General features: G+C 44.5%; 1 protein-coding gene across 1 annotated transcript in view; it reads left to right on the plus strand.

The window, feature by feature from the left end:
* The first annotated feature begins 1,355 nt into the window (after positions 1-1,355).
* The window catches only part of Tapt1 (transmembrane anterior posterior transformation 1), a 54,946-nt gene continuing 39,337 nt past the window's right edge, over positions 1,356-16,964 (plus strand). The window contains exons 1-2 of the mRNA XM_046423736.2: positions 1,356-1,579; positions 10,069-10,199. Of these exons, the coding sequence (XP_046279692.1) occupies positions 1,381-1,579; positions 10,069-10,199 (330 nt within the window). The 5' untranslated portion in view covers positions 1,356-1,380. The remainder of the gene's footprint in view (positions 1,580-10,068; positions 10,200-16,964) is intronic.

Genomic DNA, 16,964 nt, shown 5'->3' on the forward strand with positions numbered 1-16,964 from the left:
GATCTCCTTCCCAGGATCAGCTTTCACCTGCCGGGCTTTTCAAAGTCCGCCTTGATCCCTCACCCCAGCCTCTAGCCCAGCGGTCAGACCGCCTGGCTCTGCACCCCCCCGCCCCGCGCTCCCCAGAGCAGCCCCCTTTTTCACACTTGCTAGAGTTCGCTACGTGGTGTTTGGCCTGCAACAGCAGGACCCTCCGGCTCTCGAGAACCAACTCGAGCTGGACTTTGCTTTACGCAGAACTGTCAGGTTTAGAGAAATTTCCTGGCAGCTTGGTGTCTGGGAGGGATCAGTTTTGCTTTTGCTAATCAAAGTTTACAAAAGCACAGGTGAGCTGCTAAGTGGCATACGGGAAATATCGGGTGCCACTACCCACGACTGGGGCGCGCAGCCCTAAGAGGGTAAGCGGGTGGCAAAGGTCCCGAGCCCGAGACGACTCCACTCCCAGGAGCACGGCGGCGGGAGGGGGTTTCTCACGCCCGAGCCGGGAAAAACTGGTCCAGCCCCACCAAGCGCCCAGGTGACAGAGCTCGGACGCCGTGGTGGGCACGGGCCATCCAGCCCCGTTCCCGACAGTCGCGTCCGCAGCGCGCTAAACGCACAAGGCACTCCGCACGTCGGGCCGAGTCCCCCGCGGGTGGCGTTCCCTCCGCTGCCCCACCTGTAGTGAAGCTCCCCCCAGCTCCTTGCCCAAGTGCTTTGGAAACTGTCAACCGCCAGGCAATGTGACAGGCGACCATAAATATGCAGGAGAGATGCAGACAAAATAGCAGACACACGGGGCCAGCGCTCGCGGGAGTCGAGGACCTGGAGACCGGCCCCGGCCGCCGCGCCCGCGCCAGCGCTGCCAAGGCCGGGCGGGCGGCGCCGGCGCACTCCGGACACCAAGCCTGCAAAAGGGGCCCCGGGCGGGCAGCCGGACACCCCGCAGGCGGCGGGCAGCTGGCGCCGCGGCCACCGCCCCCGGGCTCCGCAGCCGACCCACCGCGCGCCGCCGTCGCCGCGCCCGCCCCGCTCCCGCCGGGTCCCAGGCCCGAATCCCGGAGGCGCCCTCTCTCCCCGGCTGCGCGGCCCGGCTGCATGGAGCCCAGCCCAGCGTCCCGGCCGGCCGAGCCCGCCGCGACCAGGGAAACCGCCGCTCGCCACGGCGAAAGCAGGAAGAAGATGGCGGCGGCCGTGGCGGCAGCGGCGGCGGCAGCGGCCTCGCACGCACCGCTGACGCCAATGGCGCGCGCCAGCCGGCGGGCTACGGATGGCGGCGGCGGCGGCGGCGGCCCGGGCTCCGGCGAGGGGCGGGGCGAGTCGGGGAGGGGGCCGGCCGGAGGCGGAGGCCGGGCCGGCAGCTGGAGGGAGGCGGTGGGGACAGTTTGTTGTGCTCGGAACATGGCGGGCGTCGGCGACGCGGCCGCCCCGGGAGAAGGTGGCGGTGGCGGCGCGGACGGCCAGGAGCGGGACGGCCGAGGCGAAGCAGAGCAGCCGGGCGGGAGCGGCAGCCACGGGCCTCCTCCAGCGCCCCAGCACACGGAGACGCTGGGCTTCTACGAGAGCGACCGGAGGCGGGAGAAGCGCCGCGGCCGCGCAGGTGAGCCGGCGGGCGGGCGTGTAGGCCGCGGCGGGGCGAGGGGCGCGGGCGGCGGGGTCTGCGGCCCGCTCCTCCCGGGCGTCGCTGCTCCGGGGCCGCCGGGCCGTGGGCGCGCGGAGCGGCCGCGTCCCAGGCTGCTGGGGCCGCTGACAGCTCTCGGGCGGGCTGCGCGCGGCCGAGGCCCCGCGGCGGCGCCCGGCAGGTGTGCCCCGCGGGAGCGCTGCCCGCCCTCAGCCTGGCCAGCCGGAGGCCGGCGGGCATTGCCGCCCCAGGAGCCCGGAATGGGAAGCACAGGGCTTTCCTAGTCGTGCTCACCCAAGGTGACTTTTTTGTTCCGTATTTTAAAGGAACTTGAGCCATAGAAACCTGTTAACTTGCCCTCCAAATAGATTTTTCACACATGCAGCTAGCAGGGTGGCAATGACCGTGAAGTTCAGTAGTTTATTATTTTTCCCAGAACAGAAATATTTAGCACTCCTCAAAATGTTTCACGTGAACTTTTCCTGAACTGAAAACTTGGAATATATATGTATTTGCCACGTGAGAAAATCTGCATCACTTCTGAACCTGATTTTCAGTAATTGCATTTAAGCCTGTTATCATATTACAATTTCTGTGCGTTTTAGGTTTTTTTTTTAATTGCATTTGTATTCATATTGCAGTTGGATAGTAAGCTTAAAAGAAAAGATCTAGAGATATTTGTTTCATGGAATATAGAGTAATTAGAGTGTTTTAATTCTTACATAATTCCAAGTCTTGGACAGCAAGCTGAACCATAACTCTATTAAATTTCTTCCAGTTAAAAATTTGATTCTAGACTGACACAGCCGAATAGAGGCTGTGTTAGCTTTAGCTTGCAGTTCACACACATAAGTGCTTAAGTTATAAAGCTGATGCATCATTGATTGTTCTTGGGTGTTGAAATTACAGGAGTACTTAAAAGACCAAGAGGCTGATCAGATGAGATCCTAATTGATTTGCTAATTCTCTGAACTGGACACATTTTTAAATAGGTTCATATCTTTGAAAACTTAAACACAGACTGCGCCTTGTTTGGTCTTTTTTAGTTAACCATTTGAAATTTCTCAACAATTCTTCATTTGGTTTAGTTGTCAGTTAAACACTTGCTTGCTAGAGTCTATTAATTGGTAGGATATAAATAAAACAAAGCATTAAATCTTTCAGCTCCCTGTTTGCTTAGACTTGACTTTTGAAAGCACTCTTCAAATTGAAATAAATCTGACCAGTTTTCACTTTAGTTTCTTTAAATTTTTTTGAGTTCAAGAAAGCCAACATTTTAAAAGCTGGTTTGTTGTTTGCATGAAGATAAAATGAAGTTATTAAGAGCCTTTGATGAGCACAGACCTTGGGCTGGTAGAATTGCACATAATTCTCCTTCCCTGGCTTTCTGAGATGGAACTGGAAACCTGGGATGGGTCTGGATACCTGGATTTCCATACACTTCATCCCATACTCCACCCATTCTTCACCAGCATGGTTCCCTGAGCTTGGTGTACTGAAGATGAACTGAAGATGTTTGACTGGGTCTTAACCCATGGTTAGAGTCTTCACTAGAGCTTTAGCTGTTGGGATGGTCCTCCTTGTTTCCACAATTCCATCAGTTTTATGAGAAGAGATGACAGTGGTCACTCCTTTTTGTTAGGTCACACTAGCCTTAGGGATTAGGAGTTAGGTGAGCATGTTCCCAAGAACATGTCAGCTGGAGGCCCCAGCCACTAGTGTTGTAGTGGGCCTTGGCATGATCTCCTTCCTCTGTCCCCTGGCGTCTGCTCCTGTTGCAGCTCATGTCTACATGTAACTCTGACGCTGCATTGGTGGAAGATTCCCCCTAGATTAAAATTCAGTTAGCCATTCTTCCTTGTTCACTCTGCTCCGCCAGGACAGCCCCTTCTCTGCTCTGTAATCTTCCCTTCCTTTCCAGAATTTAGAACACTGTTTTCCTGGCCAGAGGGCCTTTGAGTGGCACCACCTAGTGTTGGACATAAAGCATTTCTCCCTGAGTCAAAGGAGTCTTCCCAGGTTGGCAGTCACACTGAAGGTGTTACCACTAGTCTATTCTTCCTAGTAAGTCCTCCGTGAGTGTGCCGTTGCCCCTCTGCAAGTTGGGTCAGCCTTCGTTTTTCCTTTTCGAAAGTCATATCTTAGTGTCTTGTTGGCCTAAATATCGCTTAGTTCCAAACTCCCCTTTATCATTTCTTCCAGGGAATTTGGGGCTTTGATTATAAGACATTTGTCCATCAGTCCTAACAGCCTAGGATTCCCCAAGCGAATGTATGATTTAAGTGCTTATCCATATTCTCCAGCTGAGTAAAATAAATCAAAATGTAGAATTTAAGCTTCATTTTTTTTTGTTTTGTTTTTGGTTTTGTTCCTGATCATCTTGATTTATATGTTTAGAAAAATAAATATACACATTTATGTATATACCAACTGCATTTATCTACATAAGGTGTGGTTTTCTTATTGTTTCTTTTCAAACTCTTCTCTCACTTAGTTCTCAAAACTTCCGTTTTGACTGTGATACCTTGGCAGTAGGTTAAAGATTGTCTCTGATGCTAGTACTTACACCTTACAACAGGGTACCCACTGAGCTTTCCTAAAAGTGGTCACACCTTGAACTCTGGGGATGATGGTCATCTAGAACTGCATTCTCACTTCTTTGGTTTTCTTTTTTTCCTATTCTTAAAAATGCTGTATTTTTCCATTTTGCTCTTTAACATAAGAACAGATAATGAGTGCTACATATCATCATGGATTTGGCCTTGTCCCCCCTTTGATTCATCCACAGAAGTTCTGGGAGGGAGAAGGGTAGCCATATTCACCTTTGGGTATTGGCATCCAACAAGTCACCTTGGGACTGAGAGTTAGGCAATCTGTGTTCTTGGCTTGGTTCAGTCCTTGAATTGCTTTATAGCCAGTGCTTGCTTAGATGGCTTGCCTAATCCATTTGGCTCTGTTTCATAGTGTCACTACTAAATAGTACCTAAATTATCTAAGTTGGCATAGTCACCGTGGAGACCTAACAGAAGGTTCAGTGTAAGATAAGTGTGACACCTGCCAGTGAGGCTGAAGCAGTAGCCTCCTTGGGCAACTGTCGGGTTCATAGGGATCAGTCTGCCTTGTAAACAAAAAGGCTGAATTGGGTTTGGGTGAACAGTGAGTGCTGTTTCTAATGAGAACAGTACCAGGGGGCCCGTGCTGTTTCTTTTTCCATGGTGACTATTGTTTCTGCAGCTCAGATCTGTTTTCTGACCTTGGTTCTCTTCTTTGCTTTACCCATCATTGGACCTCTTGCTTTATCTCTGTAAGAGGTTGGGCAGAGGCAGGAGGAAAGATTGAAACTCAGAAAAGCCAATGGACCTCCTTATTAGGAATCCTCACAGAAGATTTCCAGTGGAAAAAAGGTTTTAACTGTTGGTATTCCTCATGTCTTGTTACTTGTGTAATTGAAAAATGTAAGTTCTTCCTGTTGAAATATGTTTTCATTTAACCAGTCTTTAACCTCCATAGAATATTTATATGATCATCCCTGTGGTCCCAACTCATCCTAATGGATGACTAAAGGCCACTAACTCTGAAATTGTGACTTAAAGGCAGATAATTTCTTACTTACAAAGGAAAATAAAAATAATTAGAAAATGGCTGAGAAATTACCACAACCCAGCTACAGATAAGTAAAATTAACTCCTTTTCTCTGACAACCTATTGTTCTGCTTTTAAACTCCTCACTCGATTTACTAATTAGTATGTATAAGCCAGAGACAGTGAAAAGTTATTCTCTTTTGTCTCTGATCAGTTCATTATCTCTTTTAAATTATTTAACTTTTACTTAGTTTATCCTTCAAAATTCAGTCCTAGTAGCTCATTTATGGTTCATTGTGGCAAATATGTTTTAAACCATTAACAATCATATTATTGGTATACTGTTTCCATTTTTTTAATCCTTTACTTTGTAATCTGTGTCCTTGGAAAAGTTATTTTTTAATTTTGTACCTGTTTTCCATCTCTAAATTCATGAATATTCTTCCTTTTCTTTACTTTCTGAAATGAGACTATAAACATTTTTTTTTGAGGAGCATAGTAACTGGAGTATAATATGAAAAATGTTTCCTTTGCTTATATTTGAATTCAGAGGACAGAATTGGTATTATATTGATTCCCCAAAGTCTGAGTTTTTAGTTTGCCTTTCATAGGGTGTGCCTCTGCATTTATGTAATAAATTTACATTTACTATTTAATGTAACCATAATAGAGTCTATAAAATATTTCAGCTAAAAAAACTGGATATTTGCATGGTTCATATTTTCTTAACAGTTAACTAGTATTACTTTCCAACTTACTTTTTCACTGTGCAATGCTATTTTAAGAATGATATATTTAGACATATTACTGAATATATAAATATATTTATGATTACTCATTGCTTTTAATATTTATTTTACCTAGGTTTTTATTTCTAAGCTGTCTTGGAAAATAATTAAGCATAATAATTCTTTTAAGGGTGAGGAAGAAAAAATTTACACTATATTTGTTTTTAGTTTAACTGAATTATAGAGGAGTTCTATGGGGAAAGCTAAGAATTGATTAAAAATATGCTGGAGGAATTGATTGGCATTTATGATTGATATTACTTTTCTTATGTTAAATATTCACAATTGACAAGCCTTAGCTCTAATGTAGAAGCACTTACATTATAATTAAATACTAAAATCCCCCCCGCTTTTTTTTGGTACCAGGGATTGAACTCACAGGCCCTCAACCACTGAGCCGCATCCCTAGCCCTGTTTTATATTTTATTTAGAGACAGGGTCTCGCTGAATTTCTTAGGGTCTCGCTGTTGCTGAGACTGGCTTTGAACTCAGGATCCTCCTGCCTCAGCCTCACCACTGCGCCCAGCTATCCCTATTTTTAATAGAGTTTTTTGAATGTTGTTTTTTCTTCATAAGATCTGGATAAATGGACAATTTTTTTTGACATCTAAAAAGTTCAGAAAATAAATATTTGGATTCTTTTATTTTGGAAAAGAATGCTCTTAAAATGGAAAGTAGATGTATGGCATAACAAATGAGAACGACTCCTTTGCTAAGAAAGAATGAAATGCCATCAGGCACAGGAAAAGTTGAGGTGTACTCCTCTGGCAGAGTTCTTGAAGGGTGGTACCCACAGGCGAAGAATAATAGCTCTCCTTAATAATGATCAGGAAGTGATACCCCAAATCACAGGGCAGATAATTGAGACAGGCATGCAGAATGCTAGAGAACAATGTTTAACAAAGCAAAACAAAGTCGCAGGTGTGCCAATGGTGGTAACATACTGCAGAATACAGCCTCTGCAAGGGTGAGGGAGAGCAAAGGGATGGGTCAGCCTGATAACTGGGCACCAGGCAGTGCTGTCCTCTTCCTTGCACAGGAATCAAAACCCAGTCGGGACTAGGTCATGTTCTCTCAATGTTTGCTGGATAGATGGATGATGATTAGGATGTAGGGGAGACAGCATGCTAAACATGGTCCAGATCTAGGTTCTGGTCCAGTTTTGCCCTTAACTTTTCAGTGACTTTGACCAAGTTTCACAGCTTTCTCTGTTTCTTCATTTGTAAAATGTGAATGCCGTTAATTGCTCCCTGTAGCCCCCTTAATCGTTGTGAAAATTACTTGAAGTACTGGATGCAAGGCCTTTGTAAGTTGTTCTGTGCCTCCACGTAAAGTGTCTGGATCCTTTAAACAGGGCCTCTTCTCCAAGAGTTGGTGAGAGGAGATAAGGGAAAGCTCTTGAGACATTTGATACCTGGAGGCTTGGGGTTGTTTTGTTTGTTTCTTAGAGTTACGTTATCCTGTCTTCTAGAACTGTTCTCCATCCCATCAGCCGAGCATTTATTGTGCTCAGAGATAACCCCTTCTGTCAGAGCTCGATCAAGGCTGGACATTAGGAATATAGCTGTACATGTTATTGCTCTCAAGAAATTCATGGTCTTGTAAGGCAGCTGAATGGTTAGTGGTGCAGTGTCACAGAAGTCAGCCCAGGTGCTGTGGCAGCCCAGGGAAAGGGGGGGTGTCTAGTTTTCCAGAAAGAACACTGGCTCCTGTTCACAGCACCTGACAGTGATAGGCAGCATAAAATAGTGACGAAGGGCACGTGCTTAGGGATAGACTTCGTAGAGACCTCCTTAGCTTCCCTCTGCCTTGGTTTCTTCATCTGCAAAATGGGCTTAACTCTAGAACCTGTTTCATAGTTATGGGGGGGTCAAACTATGTTTTTATCATTTGATGTTTTAACATTCTCTGTTGTGATGCAAAATTAGTTTTAATAAAAATTCTTATTTCTGGAGATGAATTCCAACTACTGTTAGGTATTTATAATGTAGTTGAAACACTTTTGTGTTTCCAACAGGACTGCAGAAATAGCATCAGTAAACATTAGATAACGGCCAAGCCAGAAGTGGTGAACACTGTAGAACTTGTAAAATGAACAATAAGTGGTTCAAGACATTGTGGCAGGCTTTGCGGCTTTCATATGCATCCATACAGATATGGTCAGTCCTCAGTGATCTCTGTGGAAGGCAGGCAGGAAGCAGGTGTCACAGAGCTGCCTGAGCATAAGTTTTCTCTTCTGTGAAATTGAGGGGGCCGGACTGGAGCTCCTTCTTCTCGTTGCTGACTCCGTGCTTTTCTTGTGGGTCATAACAGAATGGATTATGGTAAAAGCTGGCCTCTGCATGCACCAAGGGAGACACCATTGTGGAAGATCATTTTCCAAATAAACTAGGTAGCTATCTAAGCCTTTTTACTTAATTTGCTTTTTTAAATTTAAAATTATTGTGTGAGTGCCCGTACCTCTGTCTCAGACCCTGAGGCTGCCCAGCTTCTGTCCTTGTACTTATGTGCGTCTGTATGCAGCACCTAGAGCCCTCCTGGCTGTGACTGCACCATGGCACCTCTTCTGTCAGGAGCTGCGGTTCAGGCACCTGCTGGGCCACCCTTTACCATCACTGTGACCCACAAACAGAGTAGAGGCTGGGTATCTACCAGGGCTGGCTGAGTGGGCACCAGAAGCTCCTCCCCAGTCTCAGAACAGTTGTCCCAGTCGGGGGTCTCTTCTCCTAAGAATCTGGTGTTCTCTTCTTTTGCCATTAGATTTCCAATTCTCTTTTTTTAAAAAAAAACTGATAACATTGTTATTTATGAAGCAGTTCTAATGGTTGGACATTTTGATTAATTCTACTTTTTGTGTTCATAAGATCATCTTTAAATATGGCGCCACTAACTCTTCAAACAGATTACGAATGTAGTGTTTAAAGGTGTGTGTGTGAATACTTACAGAGGACATAAAACAAGCCACTTAACACGTTGCTGGTAGAAGTAGGGATCTCTTCCAGTCCCAGAGGAGTGAGCTGTTTCAGACCCCCTGTTCAGGCACAGCTCAGTCCTCTTCTAAGGGTGTTTTTGACTATCAATGCTTTCCCTGCGCGTGCAGCCTAGCTTCTGGTACTCAGTGCAAGATGCAGCTCCTTAAGCAAATACACATAAATGAAACCAACCTTCCTCTGTCATTTTGGGAGGAAACTTCATTACTCCATTTAGTAGCAAGAGAGCACAAGAATAGCCAGAGAGCAGTTTGAAACCTTTTGGTATCCTGAGTTCTGGAAAGGAGTTTGGTCTCCTGCAGAGTAGGAGTGGGAAGAAGTGCTGCTGAGGTGGTGGGCTGTCGGGGAAGGGTAACTCTGGGTAGAGTCAGGGCCAGGCATACCCCTAGGACCCCCATATTGAGCCTCCAGTTGTAGTTGGGGGAGAGACTTCAACCTGTCGTGGCCTTGCTTTCCTCATCTGAGATTAGGGGCTGTTGGCTGGATTTGCTTCTGAGGAACAGGAAGCTGGGTAGATAGGAAGACTCTGGGAGAGGGAGGTGTCCCCTGTCTGAATGCCAGTGGCTTGGTTTAGCTGCTGTGACCATCCTGTTGTAAGCCCTCACACAGGAAATGCCATGGTTGGCTGCTTGTGCAGGATCTCTGAGGCGGATCTGCGACTGCGATGGCGTGTGCAGTGTTCCTGGGGTTCACACCTTGTGGCTCTTGGCCTCTGGCAGTGCCTGTCAGAAAGCCTGGTTCCCGTGGACTCTCTGCATGTTCACCTGATAGACTCTTGGTAGCTGCTCTTTTCCTCTGCCATCTGTCCATCAGTCCAGGTCCTGTATCCCCCTTAAGACCCAGGACCAGGCTCTTGAAACTCTTTTCAGAGTCTCCTGGCTCTCAAGAAGCAGTCCTTTCCATGGGCTATGGCGTTTCCAGTTCACACCACACACAGCATTCTCAATACCAGTTGCTGCTCACTATGTGTAGACGCTTCTAGGAACAGAATTATAAATTGGTTCTCTTTTTGTTTTATGTATGTATTACTGTGGCCCCAGCTAGCCTGTATGTTCCTTGATAAACACTGTTCTTTTTGTTTTGTGTCATTGTTTTTTTTTTTCTGTAGAGCTTTCATTGTTGAGGTTCCTCAGTGCTGAACTAACAAGAGGGTACTTCCTCGAACATAACGAGGCCAAGTATACAGAAAGAAGAGAAAGAGTGTACACTTGTATGCGAATACCAAGAGAATTGGAAAAGGTACATTTTTATTTTTCATTTCCAGACATCATTTTGAAACTTATGTCAAATATTAATTATGAAAAAAAATGTGAAGATCTTCAGTTGAGTTTCTAAGATATTGGAAATGACATGATAAGTAATTAAGTATATTGGGGAAGTAGGAATTCCCTTATAGGAGGAGACATTAAAAAGTTAAATTGTTATGTTAGAACCAGTGATAGTTTAATAATCAATTTTGTCAAAATCTTAACTTTGCTACCTACTAAACTATCGTAAGTAGTTTATCCAAATAACTTTCTCCACTTCTATACTCTTATAATCTCTTCATTTTTTTTCACTAGAAGCAGTATTTTTTCCACTCAACATGATGAATCACTTAATTTCAGCCTTTTTAAGGTTTCACTCCCTTAGAAGCCCCCATATGTAAGATATAAGTGACAGATGATTTGCTTTACGATCATAAAAAGTGTCACGGTGAGGGTGAGCTTAGTAAGAGCATCAGAAAACTTCCCACACCTTATCCCTAGCCTGTCTCAGCCCCTCAGGGCTGATAAGAGAGGACACTAGAGCTCTTTTTTTTTTTTTTTTCTAAGTGCTGCTAGAATTGCTGAGTCTGAATAATTAATTGCATGTTTTCTTGCTAGAAGAAAGGAGTAAGAAATAATCCAGCTTAGCTATAGTGAAACCTGTTTTCATACTTTTACAGTAACATAAAGCTTGTAATGATTTAGTTGTTTTTTTTTTGGAATCATGTTTTCTGTGAACAGTGGCTATCTGGAGCTTTGTTGGTCTGCTCTGTCAGTGCAGGCTAATACTGAGGTATGGGAATGGTAGGCAGTGGGAAGCAGGACCTACTCGGTGTGGCCGATGTTCTTTTCTCTCTGACAGTTCATCAGTGTGGTAGAGGGTGACTAAGGGTAGAGTGAGTTTCAGAAGCATCTCTTTACATGGGCTCCTGCTGGAGTGCCACTTGCTGCAGTTTTAGGAAGTTTTATATTGTGGCGGGATTTAGTGAAGTGAGCAAGGGAGGGTTGGCGAGAACACAGATGTCACAGTGGTCTGATGGCCTTTGAGAGCCTCGGGCACTATACTAGTTCCTGCTGCTTTTCTAGGGAGGCAGAGGGTCTGGTAGAGGCTACTTGAATCCAAGGGACTGAAGGGTGAGCCAGGAGATGGAGGGTCACATGAGACTCTGCCACATCCTTCCAGCTGCATTTTATGTACTGGGTTTGTCTAAGATTTTGTCTGGGGGTGGAAGTCAGGGGAGAGCAAAGTTTCTTCTGCTTGTAAGAAAATTAAAGGTGAAATCAGTTCTTACATCCTTTGAAGTGAGAGATAAGCCATGAGGTGAAAGTGTGAGGGCATAGCAGAGGTAGGGGCAGGGACAGTCTGCCCACGCCTATGTTCATGCAGGACAAGGCCAGCACATTCAGCCTTTACCTGGCTGGACTTACCCCCAAAGCCCAGGGAGTTTTCTCCACCCATCTGAGCAGTGCCAACTCCCATTTTCTCTGGAGAGGACAGAGAGGGATTTGCCTGCAGCCCTCAGTCTTCAGCAACACAGCCAGAGCATTGCCTCAAGGAGCAACCCCTTTGGTTGCCCATCCCGTGGCAAAACTAGTGAGCAGTGGCAGCATCCAGTCATGATTCTGAGGCCTCCCAGGGGCAAGTGAAGTTCAACTGCCTTGTGAGGAAATGCCCCCCAGGTCTTGATGAGACTTAAGCATCCGCAGGTGTTTTAAACAGGGTCCATCTCCAGACCCTATTGGGTCATGTGATCTGTATGATTAGTGCCCATCAGGATTTCCTTTTCCTTTTTTATTTAGAAGAAAATAGGAAAAGTATTAGAGAACATTCTAAGGGTTACTATTGTCTAGGAAACTTTTATTTCATTTATATGAATGTAAAATATATAGCATCAGACAAGTTGAATTAACACTTAACATTCAATTGTCGTAATTTTCTAAATCATTTCTTTCTTCTGAAAAAGGGTTTTGTTTTAGGCATATTTGGAAAATTTGTTTTCTTATAACAATTAAGAAGATTTAAAGCTTAAATGGACCAAAGGCTGTTACATTTGTCAGTTTAGAGCAATTTCTCCTAAACTTTTTAAAAATTATTTTTAGTTATATACAACACCAGGATACACCCTGACATAATCTCAAAAGCATGGAACGTAGCCCGATCCAATTCAGTTTCCAGCACTTCCCACCTTCCTCACTCCCCTCCCTGCACTCCACCAAGCTCTCTAAAATCCATTTACAGTTTTGGGGGGAAGTTGTTGTTTGTTTGGTTTTTAATGAGTGTCCTGTGTATACACCTAATGCTGGGACCCATCATACCACATCCATGCATACACATAGGAAAGTTTGGCTAGAATCATTTCACTGTTCTTCCTATTTCCTATCCCTTCTTCCCCCCTCCTCCATCCCCTTCATCCTCTACTGTTCTTTCCTATATTGTGATAAAATTCCCTCTCCCTTTTTTAAAAACTTCTCTTTCTTCTTCTTTTTTTAATCTCCCTTCTCCCACTACCACTTTATTTTGGATTACCTTCCACATATCAGAGAAACATTTGTCCTTTGATATTTGGGGACTGGCTTATTTAGCTTAGCATAATAGTCTCCAGTTCCATCCATTTACCAGCAGATACCATAATGTCATTATTCTTTATGGTTGAGTAATATGCCATTGTGTATATATGTAGCACATTTTCTTTATCCATTCATTGGTCTCCTTAACTTCTAAGGCCAAGTGAAATTTAGAACAAAGCAGAGTTAGGTTTTAATTCTAGGCTAAAATGTCTTGCATAATAGCATGAATTTACTCTGGTATCTTTAAGACTTTTATTTTATATAAGCAAGCTCTCATTTAATATTCTTATTATAAATATTAATTTTAACTCTATTTTATTGGTCTCCTTTTAGTTTACATTGTCTATTCTAATATATAATATATCTATCTTTTTTTGGAAAATGCTATGATATTTTCAGGAAGAGAAACTTGAAAATTAGAGAGCTTTGTTTTTTTAAAGGTTGTAAATACAACAAAACATCTAATTAATGTTTGTCCTTTAAGGTCAAGAGAAAGATCAACTCAGTATCTCCTACCAAACCTGTTTATTAGTGTAAAAGAAAAGAACTCCGAAAATTTTTGTGTGCTTTCATCTCTGGACTAACAACTCATCTGTGACATCTAGTAAAGGCAACTAGTTTGAAGTAGTATTTCCAACTTTTCATATATTTTTGTTTTCATGCTTGAACTTCTTATTTGAGGGGGGCACTTCTTTTTCTCCCCGATCTCTCTTCCTCACACACATTTTTAGCATCTTATCCCAGATCTGCTGCTAATACCTCTTGGTTCACTTGGTGAACTTTATATCTTTATGTCTTTATGTCTTTATATCCAAGGAGATGGAATGACCCTTCCCCACACTGTTAATGGAGAACTGGGAGGAGAAGTGGTTAAGAGAATGTCCTCTAAGCCAGGTTGCCTGGCTTGGGATCTAGGCTTATAGTTGATTAGCTGTGAGTCCTTGAGCAGCTCACAAAACCTTCTGAGCCTGGGGATCTCAGTGGGTGTCTTCTCCATGGTGGACCTTATAGGAGGTTGAAGTCCGCAGCAGTCCTTCCCTTGTGCACATTGAGGGCTGCCTGCACATGGAAGTATTCCCAGGAAGAGAATCTCAAGTGGGAGAACTCAGTGCCGTTTTTTATGAGGGTCAGAGAGGTCAACATCCAGGGAAAATGATCCCAGAGACTTTCAAAATAATGAACTTAATCAGAGTATCACATGGAGCTGCCTTCTTGTTAGTCAGATGGAGGTACCCTGTAAGAAAACGTAGGAATGTCTGTCGTTTTACCTCTGTTTCAGCATAGAAGTCCTGGAGCTCACTGTGAAACGAGTAGAGCCTGCTTACTGACACCCATGTTTATGGCAGTGGTTTCTTAGGCACCTGCTTGGTTTCTAATTTCATGAAAACTTGTTGGAGTATCATTCCTGTAAATTCTTCTCATGACGCAGCCATTGTTTGTAACCTAGCCTTGCTAGATGTCCCCCTGCATGGCTGCTTAGAAACAGAAGAAAATCAGTGCAGATGTCACAGAATTTCAGCAGCCATGGCTGGATTTCTCCTTGGCACCAAGGTGTGTCACCTCCTGCTGTGACAGTGGTGGCAGCAGCTTCCAGGCTCCTGCTGCAGTTGTCTTAGCTCTCTTAACAGTGCCCCAGCCCCTTCCAGAAACTCCAGTGAGAGGGAGGAACAGCCCGGGTGAAGCCCTCTGCAGCATGGGGAAGCCCTGCTTGCTCTTGAGCATGTTGGACAAGCCAGCGAAGAAAAATTCCAGGGCCCCTTTCACTGAGGTATTTAAAGACCATGTGGGAACTTGGCACTGTGGGGCTGTGTTTGTTAGTAACTTATTTCTGTCATGTTAGCTTTGGAAACAATCTTGAACCTCTGTCTTTCTTTGCTTTGTGCTCTGCCAGACCACTATGATCCTTTATTCCAACTGATACTTCCCTTCTTACCTGTCCATCTGTTTGCTCTCACCTTCTGTGATGCCGCTGATCACTGCCCAAGAATGGAGGTGTGTGAATCTGGGAAATGTGTGATCACTACCTGCAGCGGCTTCCTTTTACTCTGCAGCTCTGAGGACCCTGCTTATTGACTCAGCCTGCTATGGGGCATGAAGGCTCCCCCATTACCCCAGCCCTCCCCAGGAGCTTCACTACCCTGTCTGTCCCCTGTAATAAATAGCTCAGCTTGGTGGGTTGTCACAGAGGAGTAAGTAAGTCTTCAACATGGATTGGAGATAAGAGAAGTAGGAAAATTTTATATGCATGTTCTTTCTAAATTAAAAAAAAGTTTTTTTATTTTCCTCTTATGAAATCTATCCTGTTAAATGTGTGCAGATGCAGATTGTGATTAGTAGGAAGTCCTTTATCAAGACTGCTTGGTTTCCCATAGTTACAGAGGTTTATGTAGCCTTGCCTATCATAGAAGAGTCTGGCTGTTAGTCCTTTTGTTGGCTGTCTCCTAGAGTGTAGATCTCCCGGAGGCCTGGATATTTTAAATTCAGGTGAATGAAAATGACTCTAGATAGGAATGTCCTTAAATCTGGAAGCGATTGCTTTCAAAGTCAGTGGTTTGTAAACTTTCTTGTTGACAGCCCATTCTGCTTGACATTCTCTAATAATGGATCCCTGTCTGTTGGTGTGTTGAAGATTTCTGGAGCATAGGATAAAAGTTTGAGCTCCTTAGCAATTAACAGAAGATCATTTCATCCCTCTTACATAATAATTAACGTTCTAGCCTCACAGCCTGTAATACACTGCACCTTGCATGCTCTTCTCTTTGCCTGGGAATTCTGGTCCTCTTTACTGTGCCTGGCAGAATCTAGTGCCCATCCTGTCTCCTCCGTGGGAGAGCTTTCCTAGCTCTTGCTCCTCATACCTGTTGCGCAGAGCCCCACTCCCCCCACACAACAGACAGACTGCACAGACCTGATCTCTTCAGCTGGTTTCCAGAGTAGTGTGACTGCTTCCTTCACTGGCACTTACTATACAGCTAGTCAGCTCCAGGGGAAGGCCTTTCCTAAAGACCTTTTGTTCCCCAGTATAGGATTGAGCAAGATATGGTCTGGATCCTGTGGCACACACTCGAGCTCTATAAAGAGAGAGACTAGGGGCAGGAGAGGGGACCTCTTTCTGAGACTCTTTTCTCCTCTCTTACCACACACAGACCTGTGGTCCTCAGTCAGGGTGGTGGCAGTCATGGTGGGAGAGTTGGCGTTGAGAATTTTCAGAAGATGATCTATGCGCTCTGAAGAGATAGGTTGTGAATTTCAAAACCATTTTGCTTCTTTCATTTTAGACATAATGTTTTATTTATTTTGAAATTTCAAATGCTATTTAAAGGAGACAGATTTTTCAAAAGGGAAAATAAAGACTTTTTTAAAAAAAATCCATTTTCTATGGGGACAGACTGGTATTTTTGTTTATTTCTTTTGAGGCAGGGTTTTTCAAGTGGGTAAGAGCAACAGTAGTTGATTTAAAATAAATGTGATAAAAACAAGATGTAGAAATTTTTACTGGCACACAATGTTTTGTTGACCTGTGTATCACCGAAGCACTTCCACTTTGTCATTTTCTCAACATCGAAGATCAGATGTTAAAAACTTATGTGAAGTCTTTTAAAAATATGTATTGAATGGCAAATCCATTGTGAGTTTGAGTCTGGAAGGCTTGAATGACAATTGTCAGTAGTAACAGTAGTGCTTCCGTTTTCTGCAGCCTGGCGCCCTGGCCCTGCCGGCGCTGCTCAAGAACTTGGGCAGACTCCTGAGTCTCACTGTAGGCAGTGGGGTGCTGCTTTCTGCCTCTAAGAGCAGAGATGAAGTGTGACTGAGGCCACGTGCACAGGCAGACTGCAGCCCAGCAGCTGCAGAGGCTCCTGAAGTCCTGGTCCTGCCAGACAAGGCCTCCAAGAGATAGAGGCCCATGAACGTTTCTGTCCTTTGATTGTTTTCACTTATAGGAACAGCAAGAATCACCCTCATTCATCAGCAGACAATTATGTTGAAATAATTATTTTTTCATATGCATATATATTTGATAAATCTCTACTCTGAGAGTGGATTTTAAGAGATTTTTAAATCGTGTGCCTGTGATTTGTAACTCAGAGCTTTTAATTCAGTTTTGTTCAAAGAATATGCCAAAGTGTTCCAGCTCCCTGCCCTCTGCAAAGCTCCCTGGAGCCAGCTTGAGCCATCTCCAGTGCTTGTG

This window comes from Marmota monax, unplaced genomic scaffold (genome assembly GCF_021218885.2).
Source record: "Marmota monax isolate L192 unplaced genomic scaffold, Marmota_monax_Labrador192_F-V1.1 WCK01_AAM20220418_F8-fsc00009, whole genome shotgun sequence".
Taxonomy (NCBI): Eukaryota; Metazoa; Chordata; class Mammalia; order Rodentia; family Sciuridae; genus Marmota; species Marmota monax.